Raw genomic sequence first — 15,970 nt, 5'->3', positions numbered from 1 at the left:
TTCTTAGATTTGGAAAAACAACGTTGACCTCTCTTCGCCTGGAGGCAATTGAGTGCTTCTTGAAGGTAATACACCTGCTGTCAGACAAATATGCCTATAGGTACTATTTGAAATTGTAATTAGACTGAATACACTTTAAATAAATTAAATATGTTATTCAAAATGATGGACAACATGTCATCCAGAAAATAAATACTGTTCTGATAACATAGTTTTACACTTTACTTAAGCATGTGCTCAAAAATGTTTACCATCGACTGCAAGGCACATTTGCAATCACCATTTGAGAGATAGGTGAACAGATGAAGCTGCATAGGATGATATACCCTTGCATGCTGTGGCAATTTGACGGCATGTATCATCTGGCATAGTTGGGGTTTCATGATAGACTGCATCTTTCAAAGCTCCAATAGAAAGGAATCAAGAGCAGTCAAATCAGGGGACCTAGCTGGTCATTGTATTGCTGGATTCCATCCTATCCAACGATAAAGAAACATTTTATTAATTATTTGCATTGCAACACAGGAAGAGTGAGCTGGGAAGTCTTCGTGTTGGATCGACGTACACTTTTGCTTGTGAAGTTGTACCTCTTCTAGAACAGTGTGAATGTTCATAAGAAATTGTGCCTTTGAATTTCCATTTAACATGTGAGAGATCAAGTTAGGGTCCTGCAGTGGAATTCCATATGATGCTGCACTATACGTTTATGCTCCATAGTTGTTGGTGTTGTACTTGATAAAGCCAGTGTGGATATTTAGCTACCCACTTGTGCACATTGCGTAAATTTACATTACCGTGTTATGTAAATGTTGCATCATTAGTAAAGAGCACACATAAAAATGTCGTGTCACCTCTTGGGTGCTGCAGAGGAAACAGATGAAATCTTATATGATGTTTGAAATCATGTCCTCAGTGCCTGTGTGGTGATTGATGAAATAAGTGGCATTTATGTTGATGCAAGATGCGAAATACACTTATCTGGCTGATCGCATAGTCTATGGCAATACCTTATGCCACCGTGCGGATAAAAAAGCTTCATCGTGCGCTCTGTCAATTGCAGTCTTTATCCTCATCCTTTGTTTGATACTGAAGCTGCTTGTTTGTACTAACAAGCTAATAATTCCTGCACACGCCTGGCATGATGGACGGTAAAGATCAGTTTTTGACTTTCTTATGCTGCCATATATACCTACAAACAAATCGGGAATGGCCATGGGAACCAGAATGGCTCTGTCCTATGCCAACCTCTTCATGGGCCGCATGGAAGAGGCTTTCCTGAAGACCCAACAGCTGCTTCCCCTGGCCTGGTATAGGTTATTAGATGACAACTTTGTGGTCTGGACTCATTTTGAAGAAACACTCCTTAATTTCCTCCATAACCCCAACTCCTTTTCGAATCTGAATTTCACCTGTTCCTTCTCCAAAACCCAAGCCACCTTCCTGGATGTTGACCTTCATCTTGTTGAAGCTCACATCCACACCTCTGTCCACATCAAACCCACAAACAAACAACAGTACCTTCACTTTGATAGCTGCCATCCATTCCACATCAAACGCTCCCTTCCCTACAGCCTAGGTATTCGTGGCAAACATATCTGCTCTAGTGACGAATCCCTCAACAATTAAACCAATAACCTGACCAGTGCTTTCCTCTCCTGTAACTATCCTGCAGATCTTATCCACAAACAGATCTCCCGAGCAATACATTCCTCCCCGTCCAACAACAATGTTCCTACCCCCAGACCACACAGAAGCACCCCCTTGTCACCCAATATTATCTTGGCCTCGAATACATCAACAAATTACTCCACCAGGGATATGACTTTCTCAAGTCAAGCCCTTGACGATATTCTCCCCACACCACCCAGAGTTGTCTTTCATCGCCCCCATAACCTCCGTAACATCCTTGTCAAACCCTACAATATTCCCAGACCACCTTCTCTACCCAGCGGTTCCTACCCCAGTAACCGACTCCGCTGCAAAACCAGCCCCATACATCCCCCCAGAACCACCTCCTCCAGCCCCGTTACTGGTAAAACATACACAATTCAAGGCAGGGCCACATGTGAAACAACACATGTCATTTATCAGCTGACATGCCTGCACTGCACAGCCTTTTACATTGGTATGACGACAACTAAACTGGCTGAGCACATGAATGGGCACAGACGAACTGTCTGCCTAGGAAATGTCCAATGCCCAGTAGCAGAGCATACCCTCCAGCATAATTCTAGGGACCTAGGAACCTGCTACACCTTACGTGCCATTTGGCTTCTCCTACCCAACACCAGTCCCTCGGAACTGCGGAGATGGGAACTTGCACTCCAACACATCCTTTCATCCCGCCATCCCCCTGGACTGAACCTACGTTAACCAACCTCACTCCCATTTACTCTTCAGTCTTCTCCTCTTTCCCTTTCCTCTTTAGCCATTCACACATCTTTTCATCCTACATAGTTGTGTTTATCTTTATACCATATACCTCTTTACTTCTGTATGCATCCTCTTTGGTGTGAAACTGGCACAGTACTTACAGTAGAATGTCTTTGGCTTCCCTCTGACACCCATGCCTCCATCTTTGCTACCCTCCCTGTTTACCTTCCCCCTGTTGCTTAGTAACCTGAGTTATGAGCAACTGAATCCACTTTCCCTTCTTCCCCTTTTTTTCCCCTCTCTCCTCCCTGACGAAGGAACAAAGTTCCGAAAGCTAGGATACGTAAATTTTCTGTTCTGTCTTGTGTATCTATCGGCTGTACTGAGCTGAGGTAAGTACTGACCAGCCCCTCTATCTCTTTGTTAGTATTTGTTTCATATCCATAAGTTATTTATATATCCATAAGTTTATATAATGGTAAGACAGAGATTTAGGAACCAGGTTTTAAATTGTAAGACATTTCCAGGGGCAGATGTGGACTCTGACCACAATCTATTGGTTATGACCTGTAGATTAAAACTGAAGAAACTGCAAAAAGGTGGGAATTTAAGGAGATGGGACCTGGATAAACTGAAAGAACCAGAGGTTGTACAGAGTTTCAGGGAGAGCATAAGGGAGCAATTGACAGGAATGGGGGAAAGAAATTCAGTAGAAGAAGAATGGGTAGCTTTGAGGGATGGAGTAGTGAAGGCAGCAGAGGATCAAGTAGGTAAAAAGACAAGGGCTAGTAGAAATCCTTGGGTAACAGAAGAAATATTGAATTTAATTGATGAAAGGAGAAAATATAAAAATGCAGTAAATGAAGCAGGCAAAAAGGAATACAAACGTCTCAAAAATGATATCGACAGGAAGTGCAAAATGACTAAGCAGGGATGGGTAGAGGACAAGTGTAAGGATGTAGAGGCTTATCTCACTAGGGGTAAGATAGATACTGCCTACAGGAAAATTAAAGAGACCTTTGGAGATAAGAGAACGACTTGTATGAATATCAAGAGCTCAGATGGAAACCCAGTTCTAAGCAAAGAAGGGAAAGCAGAAAGGTGGAAGGAGTATATAGAGGGTCTATACAAGGGCGATGTGCTTGAGGACAATGTTATGGAAATGGAAGAGGATGTAGATGAAGATGAAATGGGAGATACGATACTGCGTGAAGAGTTTGACAGAGCACTGAAAGACCTGAGTCGAAACAAGGCCCCCGGAGTAGACAACATTCCATTGGAACTACTGACGGCCTTGGGAGAGCCAGTCCTGACAAAACTCTACCATCTGGTGAGCAAGATGTATGAGACAGGCGAAATTCCCTCAGACTTCAAGAAGAATATAATAATTCCAATCCCAAGAAAGCAGGTGTTGACAGATGTGAAAATTACCGAACTATCAGTTTAATAAGTCACAGCTGCAAAATACTAACATGAATTCTTTACAGACGAATGGAAAAACTAGTAGAAGCCAACCTCGGGGAAGATCAGTTTGGATTCCGTAGAAACACTGGAACACGTGAGGCAATACTGACCTTAAGACTTATCTTAGAAGAAAGATTAAGGAAAGGCAAACCTACGTTTCTAGCATTTGTAGACTTAGAGAAAGCTTTTGACAATGTTGACTGGAATACTCTCTTTCAAATTCTGACGGTGGCAGGGGTAAAATACAGGGAGCGAAAGGCTATTTACAATTTGTACAGAAACAAGATGGCAGTTATAAGAGTCGAGGGACATGAAAGGGAAGCAGTGGTTGGGAAGGGAGTAAGACAGGGTTTTAGCCTCTCCCCGATGTTGTTCAATCTGTATATTGAGCAAGCAGTAAAGGAAACGAAAGAAAAATTCGGAGTAGGTATTAAAATCCATGGAGAAGAAATAAAAACTTTGAGGTTCGCCGATGACAGTGTAATTCTGTCAGAGACGGCAAAGGACTTGGAAGAGCAGTTGAATGGAATGGACAGTGTCTTGAAAGGAGGATATAAGATGAACATCAACAAAAGCAAAACGAGGATAATGGAATGTAGTCGAATTAAATCGGGTGATGCTGAGGGAATTAGATTAGGAAATGAGACACTTAAAGTAGTAAAGCAGTTTTGCTATTTGGGGAGCAAAATAACTGATGATGGTCGAAGTAGAGAAGATATAAAATGTAGACTGGCAATGGCAAGGAAAGCTTTTCTGAAGAAGAGACATTTGTTAACATTGAGTATAGATTTAAGTGTCAGTAAGTCATTTCTGAAAGTATTTGTATGGAGTGTAGCCATGTATGGAAGTGAAACATGGACGATAAATAGTTTGGGCAAGAAGAGAATAGAAGCATTCGAAATGTGGTGCTACAGAAGAATGCTGAAGATTAGATGGGTAGATCACATAACTAATGAGGAAGTATTGAACAGGATTGGGGAGAAGAGAAGTTTGTGGCACAACTTGACCAGAAGACGGGATCGGTTGGTAGGACATGTTCTGAGGCATCAAGGGATCACCAATTTAGTATTGGAGGGCAGCGTGGAGGGTAAAAATCGTAGAGGGAGACCAAGAGATGAATACACTAAGCAGATTCAGAAGGATGTAGATTGCAGTAGGTACTGGGAGATGAAGAAGCTTGCACAGGATAGAGTAGCATGGAGAGCTGCATCAAACCAGTTTCAGGACTGAAGACCACAACAACAACAACAACAAGTTATTTTGTCTGTGAATCCAAGTGCTCACTTTAGAAATAACCAATGTCCGTACTATAGAGCAATCTTCTCTTTACTAATACAAGCCCTTAGTTTAGTTTTCTGATTGGACCCTTCTTTGTGAGTGATAAACATATGAGTCATCCATTACATACCTGATAATGTCCCCATGACAAATGGCCTTGGCTATGTGTTCCATTGTTTTGGGGAATATCCTGATACTTAACTAATGTACCTAACTGGAAACATGAAATCTTTTACATGTTGATAGGTCAGGGTTTTGGCCCATGGGAAATTGTGATAGCAAGTCTGTATCCACATATTGTACCATAGATATCTAATGAATATCGTAATGCAATGCCTGTAGAAATAGGGTCATATCTGTAGCCTTTGAAATGTTTCTTCTGAAAACTGTAAGTGTGGGCCAAAGTGCCAACAATGGCTGAGGATTGGTGACCAAGTGCAATTTATTCCTTTAGGGTAAACAGTGAACTCTTTATTTTATTTTAATTTTTTATGGCACAAATAGTTTAGCTGTGTGACTGTTAAAGTTTTGGAGGCTAAACTGTCTGCTGCTCTGACTCACTGGCATTTCTGTATGCTTCTATGACTCCAGTGCACTATTGCAATGCATCTGATTTGAGCACCAGTTGTTTTCCAGGATGCTATGAATGGAGGCCATGAATTTTCTGTAGTAGCTTATTTTATCGTAAAAGAGTTGTAGCTCTTTAATATTACACTACCTTGTTGGATTATGAATTACAGCAAAACACTGTTGCCTGAATTTTGTGTCTTTCTGTGGTAGAAAGTGCTTAAATATGTAATTTTAGTTTTAAAAGTATTTCTCGGTTCTAGGCGCTACAATCTGGAACTGAGCGACCGCTACGATTGCAGGTTCGAATCCTGCCTTGGGCATGGATGTGTGTGATGTCCTTAGGTTAGTTAGGTTTAATTAGTTCTAAGCTCTAGGTGACTGATGGCCTCAGAAGTTAAGTCGCATAGTGCTCAGAGCCATTTTAAAAATATTTCTGAACATTCATGGTGAAGACCACCCAAAACTCAGAAAGGCTAGTGAGATACTATATTGGTTGAATTTATAATTGTGAACCCAAAGAACTTGAAAGAAAGTCTAAGGATATTTTCATGTGTAGTTTTGTTTGAATCATGTGTCTTCTGACTGGTTTGATATGGCCTGCTACGAATTCCTCTCCTGTGCCAAACTTTCATCTGAATTGCAACCTATGTCCTCAGTTATTTTGTCTACATCTACATCATACTCCACAAGCCACCTAATGGTGTGTGGCAGAGAGTACTTTCGGCACCACTACTATCTGATCGCCCCAACCCTGTTCCACGCGCGAATAGTGCGGGGGAAGAACAATTGTTGGTAAGCCTCTGTATTGGGTTTACATTCTCGAATTTGCTCCACGGGGTCAATATTCGAGATGTATGTAGGGGGAAATAATATGTTATTCAATTCCTCCTGAAAAGTGCTGTATCGATATTTCAGTGGTAAATCTCTCCATGATGCACAACACCTCTCTTGTAACATCAACCAGTGGAATTTGATTAGCATTTTCATGTCACTCTCTTTCCAGCTAAAAGATCACATGGCAAAACGCATTGCTCTTCATTGGATCTTCTCTATCTCCTCTATCAGTTCTACCTGATAGGGATCTGAGATAGATTAACAATATTTGGGAATTGGGTGAACAAGTGCCTTATAAGCCACTTCTTTCGTGGATTAGCTATATTTCTTTAAGATTCTTCTGCTGAATCTGAATCTGGTACCTGCTTTTCCCACTAACTGTTTTATGCAGTCATGCCACTTAAGACTGCTCTGGGTGGTTACGCCTAGATATTTTACGGCAGGCACTGTCTCCAGCTGCTTGTCATCAATAGTGTAGCTGTACAGTAGTGTGTTTCTTTTCCTACGTATGTGCAATATGTTACATTTATTTATGTTCAGGATCAACTGCCAGAGCCTGCACCATTGATCAATTCTCTGCTGTGAAACTTCCTGGCAGATTAAAACTGTGTGCCCGACCGAGACTCGAACTCGGGACCTTTGCCTTTCGCGGGCAAGTGCTCTACCATCTGAGCTACCGAAGCACGACTCACGCCCGGTACTCACAGCTTTACTTCTGCCAGTACCTCGTCTCCTACCTTCCAAACTTTACAGAAGCTCTCCTGCGAACCTTGCAGAACAGTTCTGCAAGGTTCGCAGCAGAGCTTCTGTAAAGTTTGGAAGGTAGGAGACGAGGTACTGGCAGAAGTAAAGCTGTGAGTACCGGGCGTGAGTCGTGCTTCGGTAGCTCAGATGGTAGAGCACTTGCCCGCGAAAGGCAAAGGTCCCGAGTTCGAGTCTCGGTCGGGCACACAGTTTTAATCTGCCAGGAAGTTTCATATCAGCGCACACTCCGCTGCAGAGTGAAAATCTCATTCTGGAATTCTCTGCTGGTTGTTCTGCAAATTCTTATCATCTTCTGGCATTTCTACTTTTGTATAGACAACTGCATCATTTGCGAATAGTCTTAAAGAGCATTTGATGCTTTCTGCTAGATAATTTATTTGCATTGTAAACAGCAACAGTCCTATCACACTTCCCTGTGTTACTCCAGATATTACCTTTACATCTGTTGATTTTGTTCCTTTAAGAGCGACATGTTTAGTTCGATCTGCAAGAAAGTCTTGAATCCAATCGCAAGTCTGCTCCGATACTCTGTAAGCTTGCATTTTTTTCGTTAAACAGCAATGTGAGATGGTGTCAAATGCCTTACTGAAATCCAGGAACACGGCATCAACCTCAGCACCATTGTCCTCTCTGCACTGAGGGTCTCATGGAGCAACAGAGTGAGCTGAGCTTTGCAGGATCTCTGTTTACAGAATCTCTGTTTACAGAATCTATGTTGATTTTTATAGTGGAGATGTTCATTTTCCAAAAACGTAATAATTCTTTAGCGTAAAATATGTTCCATAATTCTACAACAGATTAATGTCAATGGTATAGATTTATAATTGTGTGGATCTGTCTTATTGCCTTTTCCAGTCATTAGCTGCCTTTTGTTGCTCAAGTGATTTACAATAGGCCTAAATTGCTGCTAGAAGGGGAGCAAGTTCTTTTGCATAATCTTCATAGAATCTTATAGGAATGTCATCTGGTCCTGACACCTTTCCACTACTAAGTGATTGTAGGTGCTTTTAAATTCCACAATCAGCTATCTAAATATTTGCCATTTTGATGTTTGTACAACGATTAAAAGGGGGAACTGTGTTACGATCTTCTGCAGTGAAACAACTTCAGAAGACCGAATTCAGTATTTCGGCCTTCTCTCTGTTATCTTCCATTTCTGTGCCAGTGTGGTTGCTGAGAGAATGAATAGATGATTTTGACCCACTTACTGATTTTAGATATGATCAAATTCTCTTAGGGTTTTTACTCAGGTCAGTTGACAACGTCTTACTTTCAAAATCATTGAACGCTTCTCTCATTGCTCTCCTTATGGTCATTTTTGCTGGATGTATTCAAAACTCTGTGTTCCTCTACAGTTTTCATCCTCGACAGCTCTGTCTAGTACCATGGAAGTTATTCCCTGATGTCTTAACAGATGCCCTATCATCCTGTTCCTTCTCCTTGTCAGTGCTTCGCAGTGATTTTGTGGAGAACGTCCTCAATCCTTACCTGATCAGTCCACCTAATTTTCAGCATTTTTCTATAGAATCACATCTGAAAGGCTTCAATTCTCTTCTGTTCCAGTAGATTTACAGTGGTGAATGTGGTGGAGCAAATGACTTGCTATAGATGATATTGATGATGAATTGACCCTTGAGTCAGATCAATTGCTTGTTGTACTGGACTAAATGACATTGGACAACTAACAGTGTTGGTGTTAACAAATAATTGTGTGCCTAATGATGGGTTCTGCATTAAATATTGCATCCGTGTTTTCATCAGATTAAGTTTACTTTTTCATTTTAGTAGTCAGAGAATTTTAACAGTTACATTATCAATAATTCAGTTATCTTTCCATGTAGGTAAAACAGCTGCTGCCAAAACTAATCAGGCGGGTGGAGTCAGGGTGTTCCCAGGTGCTGGTCAGCTGAAACAAGAGATGAAAAGTCCTGTACCAAATGAAAATGCTAGTTTCATGAGAACACCAGAAGCTGGAGTTGCTGGGTAAGTTCATCAATTTCACCCTGTGCTTTTATTTTATTACATTTTATTTTACAAATTAATTATACCTTGTGCATACAGCACTGACAGAGGGATGATGGTTCATAGTGCCATGCTGTGGATGGGTTACAAACCACCAAATGCTGAGTCTATAACAGTTATGTTTACCCATAAATGGTACAAATACAGAGACAAGCAGTGCCTTACCCAGTATGCTGGAAGTCTTGCGAAGGCCTTCAAAGACAGACATCACCCCTAAACCTAGTACTACACTCCAAGATTTCCCATACCATATCCATGTATGCACCTAATCTTCTGACCACCTCCAGGAACCAGATGCAGAGGTGTACCTCCATCAACAGTTAGTATCATCTTGGACTGGAACAACTTAATCATTGGTGACACCAGGGCTTCAACTATGTACCATCAATCCTGAAAATGAAAATGAGGAACATTGTACTTACACTCCTTCTCATACTTCCCAAAGTGGTATTGTGTCACAATTCAGTGTATACAAAATCTAAGCCCATTCTTATGCCACACTTACTCCCAGCTCCTGCTACACGGTTCATACACATGTGGGAGATTCACATGTGAGACTTGACCATTACACTCACCCAGCATATCCTACTCCAGTCCCATCACAAACTTATCCTATCCTATCAGAAGTGGATTGCCTGTGAAGGCAGTCATATCATATACCAGCTGTGCTATAATTTCTGCACAGCATTTTATGTGGGCATGATCTCCAACTAATTGTCCACCCAAATGAATGGCCACCAAAAAACTGTGGCCAAGAACGGAGTTGATGATCCATTGGTGCAACATGCTACTGAGCACAACCTGCTCAATTTCAGTAGCTGCTGCTTAATATGTGCCACCTGGATCCATTCCATGTGAGCAGCTTTTCTGTATTGCATAGGTTGAAGTTATCTCTGTAACACATCCTTCTACCCCATAATACTCAATCTCCATTTACCATTGCCTAATAACCACCTTCCCTCCTATGCCAGGACCCTAACTTATTTCATCCTGCACTCACCCCATCCTTTCTGGAGTCTTCCTATTCCTCTGTTCTGTCTCTCACTCCCAATTCACTACTCCACATTATTGTGTATTGCACACAATGTTCCTTGCCTGCTACCAGAATTATTTGACTGGTACCACATTTATATCCCATGCACATGTTGCACTTTCTGCCCAGTCATCAGCAATCCTTCCCAAAGTCTTCCTCCCTTGCCTGCTTCTTTTCTCCCCTCTCCGATTCCACCCACCAAAACTCTTCATCCCAGATGAAATGCATTTCCAGCATAATGTAGCCATGGTGTGTGTGTGTGTGTGTGTGTGTGTGTGTGTGTGTGTGTGTGTGTGGGTGGGCACACGCATGTGTGTGTGTGTTTAGTAATTACCTTAGTAATGAGGATTCATAAGTTACCACAAGCTGTATTTTGATGTTAGCATACTTCACAGGCGTAGTCTCTAGTGACTGCTTATGCCTCTGTCAATCTATAACTTGACTCCTGCACATTCCTGAAGGCTCTTCATCATCATGGCTTGTGTGTGAGTAAATGAATAAATGAAATTCATCATAATTATAAAACAGAAGACCAGATGAAAATATGAACTGCTGGGAGTGAAGGCAACATAGAAGTGCCCATTACTGATGTACTAGGGAAACATTAGCTGTAATGAGGTCATTATTTAATAAGAATGTAAAACAGCAATCAAGTATCCTGATGGAGAGGTTTTAGGTAAAAGACTAAGAGGAAACCTAAGAAAGTGCTGTGTAGATGCAGTTGTGGACTTACTGGCAAGTGCTAGTGCACCACACCTGGGAAACCACATTTGGGAAGAGGTAATGATTTTTTTTTTTCCTTCAATCCTCATGTTGTGTTTCATGGCATTCTCTAAGAAACATTATTGAGAATTCATTTCACCTTTGTGTTTAGTGTCATCCTAACTTTCATTTAATCACTGTTGTTGGCATCTATTACTACCCATTATGAATCAAACACTGGAAAATCCAGGATGAAATTTAACAGTTTTATGAAAAGGGAAGTTGCTACTCACCATATAGTGGAGATACTGAGTCGCAGATAGGCACAACAAAAAGACACTTACAATTAGAGCTTTCGGCCGTTAAGGCCTTCGTCAACAATAGATGACAGACCCTCACAGACCCACACACACACACACACACACACACACACACACACACACACACACACACCTGCAATCTCAGGCAACTGAAACCAAACTGCAAGCAGCAGCACCAGTGCATAATGGGAGTGGCGACTGAGTGGGGGTAAGGAGGAGGCTGGTGGCGGGGAGGGGGAGGGATAGTATGCTGGGATGGGAACGGGGAAGAGGCTGGATGGGTGAGGACAGTGACTAATGAAGATTGAGGCCAGGAGGGTAACGGGAACATAGGATGTATTGCAGGGAAAGTTCCCACCTGCACAATTCAGAAAAGCTGGTGTTAGTGGGAAGGATCCATATGTCCCAGGCTGTGAAGCAGTCATTGAAATGTATATCATATTAGGCAGTGTGTTCAGCAACAGGATGGTCCACTTGTTTCTTGGCCACAATTTGTCAGTGGCCATTCATGCAGACAGATAGTTTGTTGGCTGTCATGCCTACATAGGATGCAGCACAGTGATTGTAGCCTAGCTTGTAGACCACATGACTGGTTTCGTAGGTAGCCCTGCCTTTGATGGGGTAGATGATGTTAGTGACCAGACTGGAGTATGTGGTTATATGGATATAGTTCTGGCAACACCGACCATGACCTCCTCCTTCTGTGCGGGTGCACACATATTCCCCAAACTCTTATGGGACTTTGTAAGAATGTCTTCCATGAGTAATGAGTGTGTTGGGGTGGGACAATACGAGTGTAGTGTATGGACATACAAGGTGAGAATGTGGGTCTCGTGGGAGGCATGCGTGAGAGAGTCCCTGCAGTCACGCTATCCTCTGTGGCCTCAGTGGCTCACTCAGATGGATAGAGCATCTGCCATGTAAGCAGGAGATCCCGGGTTCGAGTCCCGGTCGGGCACACATTTTCACCTGTCCCATCAGCAGCTGAAAGTATTAATATAATTCTAATTTCGGAGTAGGTGGTGGTGGGAAGATGTATGGGACAGGTCTTGCATCTAGGTCTGTTACAGGGGTATGAGCCATGAGGTAAGGGATTGGGAGTAGAAGTTTTGTAAGGATGAACGAGTATATTGTGTAGGTTCGGTGGATGGCAGAATACCACTGTAGGGAGGTTGGGAAGAATGGTGGGCAGGACATTTTTCATTTCAGGGCATGATGAGAGGTAATTGTAAACCTGACAGAGAATGTAATTCAGTTGCTCCAATCCTGGGTGGTACTGAGTTATGAGGGGAATGCTCCTCTGTGGCCGGACGGTAGGACTTTGGAAGGTGGTGGGAGACTGGAAGGATAAGGCACGGGAGATTTGTTTTCGTACAAGGCTGGGAGGATAATTACAGTCATTGAAGGCTTCAGTGAAACCCTCGGCATATTTCAAGAGGGACTGCTTGTCACTGCAGATGTGACAACCACGGGTGGCTAGGCTGTATGGAAGGAACTTCTTGGTATGGAATGGGTGGCAGCTATCGAAGTGGAGATATTGCTGGTGGCTAGTAGGTTTAATATAAACAGATGTCTGATGTAGCAATCTGTGAGGTGGAGGTCAACATCTAGGATCCATATCCAGGGTACGGCTGTGGGAACCCTATGGCACCATTCTGTGCCAACCTATTCATGGGCCATCTAGAGGAATCTTTCCTAAAAATCCAGAATCCTAAACCCTTTCCCTGGTTCAGCTTCATTGATGACATCTTTGCTCTCTGGATCGAAGGTAAGGACACCCTATCCACATTTCTCCAGGACCTCAACTACTTCTCCCCCTTTTGCTTTACCTTGTGCTAGTCAGCCTCTATCACCCTTGTTGTGTAATACTTGAATCATCCTCTGTTTCTCTTACTGTATTGTTGTTATATTCCTGTTTCTCATATCTTTGGGCTCATTGTGTTTCCTGGCAGATTTTGTAGCATCCTACTTTCCTCAAATTTCTTCTCTCCAGCACTCTTTCTTTGCACTTTATGTTAAACCAAATTTTGTTGTATTCTATTCTTCTTAGTATATCTTCAGAAATTACTTCTCAAATAATGTTCTTCAGATGTCTCCATCTGCATTTGACATCTTCTTGTTCCATATTAGTCAGTCTAGTTTTTGTTAGCTTATTTTCCATTTCTTTTGTAAAGTTTTCTTTTGTATTTTTTCCACCACGTATCCTATGTTGTGCTTAGTAATTTCCAATTTATTTCTATTTAGTTTCCTTTTGAGTTTTATTTTCATTTTTAATATGATTAACATATGGTCTGTGTCACAATCTGTGCCCCAAGGACCGATTGTGTAAAGCATTTAACCTTAGGTTTAGACAGGAAATGACCTTAGATCAAACTTAACGTGGAAATCTGCATTGTATAAACATTAATCTTATATATATATCATTTGACTGGCGAAAATTTGCAGTTCAAAGTTAAGTTCAGCTCTAATCATCAGTTGATAGTGTAGGCACACTACGATTCATCACTTTTGTTTTTTGCAGATACCAATTGAAATAATAAAAAAAAATTGTTATTAACACAAAAAATGGCAAGCAAATATGTGACTACACCATTCCCACACTGCTAATGCTCAAAATACTTTTTTTGATCTGGAAGGTTATGTTAAGGATATTACCAGCTACCATGTGTATTTAATGATCAACCTCATAACAGCTCTTGGGAGACGACTCGTAATTTATGCAATTAGTTCAAAGGCATTTTATAGACACTTAGCAGTAGTGTAAGAAAGGAAAATTCGAAGTATTTGCAGTGAACAGTTAAGTATGGGAATTTTGGCAGCTGCCAATAATGATTCAACATCACTTATATATATTCTCTTTCCGCTTGGGGAGCAGTAACTATGAAATTCGTATTAAATTGTTGACTACCGAACACATCCTTAAACTGCTACAACAATTTCAGTTGTGTTCATAAAGAGAACTTAAGCAGTTATGTTGAAATATACAAACTACATAACTTTGTTTCATTCAGTTTGGTGGCTCAGAGGTTGTGTTGTGGATTGCAGTGCAGAAGATCGCATGAACCCATGTCAATTCCATAAATTTTTTTTCCATATGTTAATACTTTCTCTACATTACATTAAAGATAATTATAGCGGCATTACCATGCCATTCCATACAATTGAAACCATACCATTTATGAGCGTTCTGAATCACTGTTGGGCAAAATTCTGTGTGCAATAACCATATGTGATGTGAATTACATTATTTCCTTCCATTTACCACACAAACAACTGTGCATTCAGATGTGTCCACAGGGGTTGACGATGATGAGATCCAACGAGCTCTTCGCATGTTCCGTGAAAGGGAGAACCCACTCTTGGAATTCAATAATATATCATTTAAGCTGATGTTTCGCTTCGAGAAAAGTACTGTAGAGCAGTGGGAACTAAGGCTCAGAGATTACATGATGAAACCAATCAAAAGAAACAAACCACTGACTGCAATGTGTATGTTGTTGTTAACCTTAATATTTTACGCCACAGGAACCTTTCAAATAGTGTTTGCTGATCTGTTTAAAGCAGACATAGCTTAGCCTCTACCTTGTTGGCCACAGTGTCTTTTTCTTTTTTTCTGCACTCAGTTATATCATTATACTGGCCCAACATAGTTTCCAGCAGCAAATCTTTCTTGTATTGAGAAAAGTTTGATAATCATCTCTTTTCCTGTTTACTTGTTCCCACAGTTATACCACAACACCTTCGATAACAAGTACTGCGTATTTACAATAAATACCTGCGGTCTAAGCGCAATAAATGTGTCAATAGCCAGTTTTAGCAGTGTTGCCAAGCATGTTATGTGCTACCTAAAATCAAATCTGAACCTGGCTTGGTGATCCAAGTGTAGCGTTATACAATAATTCACTTTCTGATCTAATGTCAAATTTCATCTCCAGTCAGGGATGTTTGCGCAGTTGGCCTTAACTGTTCTAATGCTTTTAATACTGTTTTGGAATCTTTTTTGAATACCTACATGATTAATTTGATTCACTAATTCTCCATCTGGCGATATTCATGCCCCGAATGAATGTGTTTGTGTTGAAATTTTGCACTGCTTAGTGTGAGACCATTTGTCATTGCAAAGTATATAAATTGTACTCAATTATTCGAACTTCCCTTGTGTAACATGGAATTGCCAATGGTTGGTTTGTGAATTTCCTCCTTTCCTACTTTGGAGTTAAAATCTCCTAACATTACTTTTACATTATGTCTATATAATGAGTTGTATGTGTGTTTCTTTTGACTGTACAATTTTTCTTTCATATCATCATTCTTATCTCCTGTGTGCGCTTGTGCATTTAAAGATGTAATTTATAGCCACTGAGTCTGGATTATGGTGTATGATAGCGGATTATTGACTGTTTGAATTTCTTTATTAAGTCATTTATTGATTTATGAATGTAGAATCTTGTCCCAAATTCATAGTACTGATTTGAATATCTCTGCATTATTGTCCCATCTCATATTTTCAGTGACCCCATTCCTTGCCACCTTACTTTTAATTTGAGGAACATGATACAGTTGATGTACAAGTCACCAGCCCATCAGTAAATGAAAAATAGCAAGCAAT

At 41.0% G+C, this 15,970-nt stretch overlaps 1 protein-coding gene across 1 annotated transcript in view; it reads left to right on the top strand.

The window, feature by feature from the left end:
* Positions 1-15,970, top strand: part of LOC126263654 (unconventional myosin-Ie-like) — a 390,931-nt gene that overhangs the window by 352,791 nt on the left and 22,170 nt on the right. The window contains exon 22 of the mRNA XM_049960758.1: positions 9,126-9,267. Coding sequence (XP_049816715.1) covers positions 9,126-9,267 — 142 coding nt within the window. The remainder of the gene's footprint in view (positions 1-9,125; positions 9,268-15,970) is intronic.

Source organism: Schistocerca nitens, chromosome 6 (assembly GCF_023898315.1).
Source record: "Schistocerca nitens isolate TAMUIC-IGC-003100 chromosome 6, iqSchNite1.1, whole genome shotgun sequence".
Classification (NCBI taxonomy): Eukaryota; Metazoa; Arthropoda; class Insecta; order Orthoptera; family Acrididae; genus Schistocerca; species Schistocerca nitens.
Note: the sequence above shows the minus strand (reverse complement) of the source record. Positions and strands in the feature narration are given on the sequence as shown.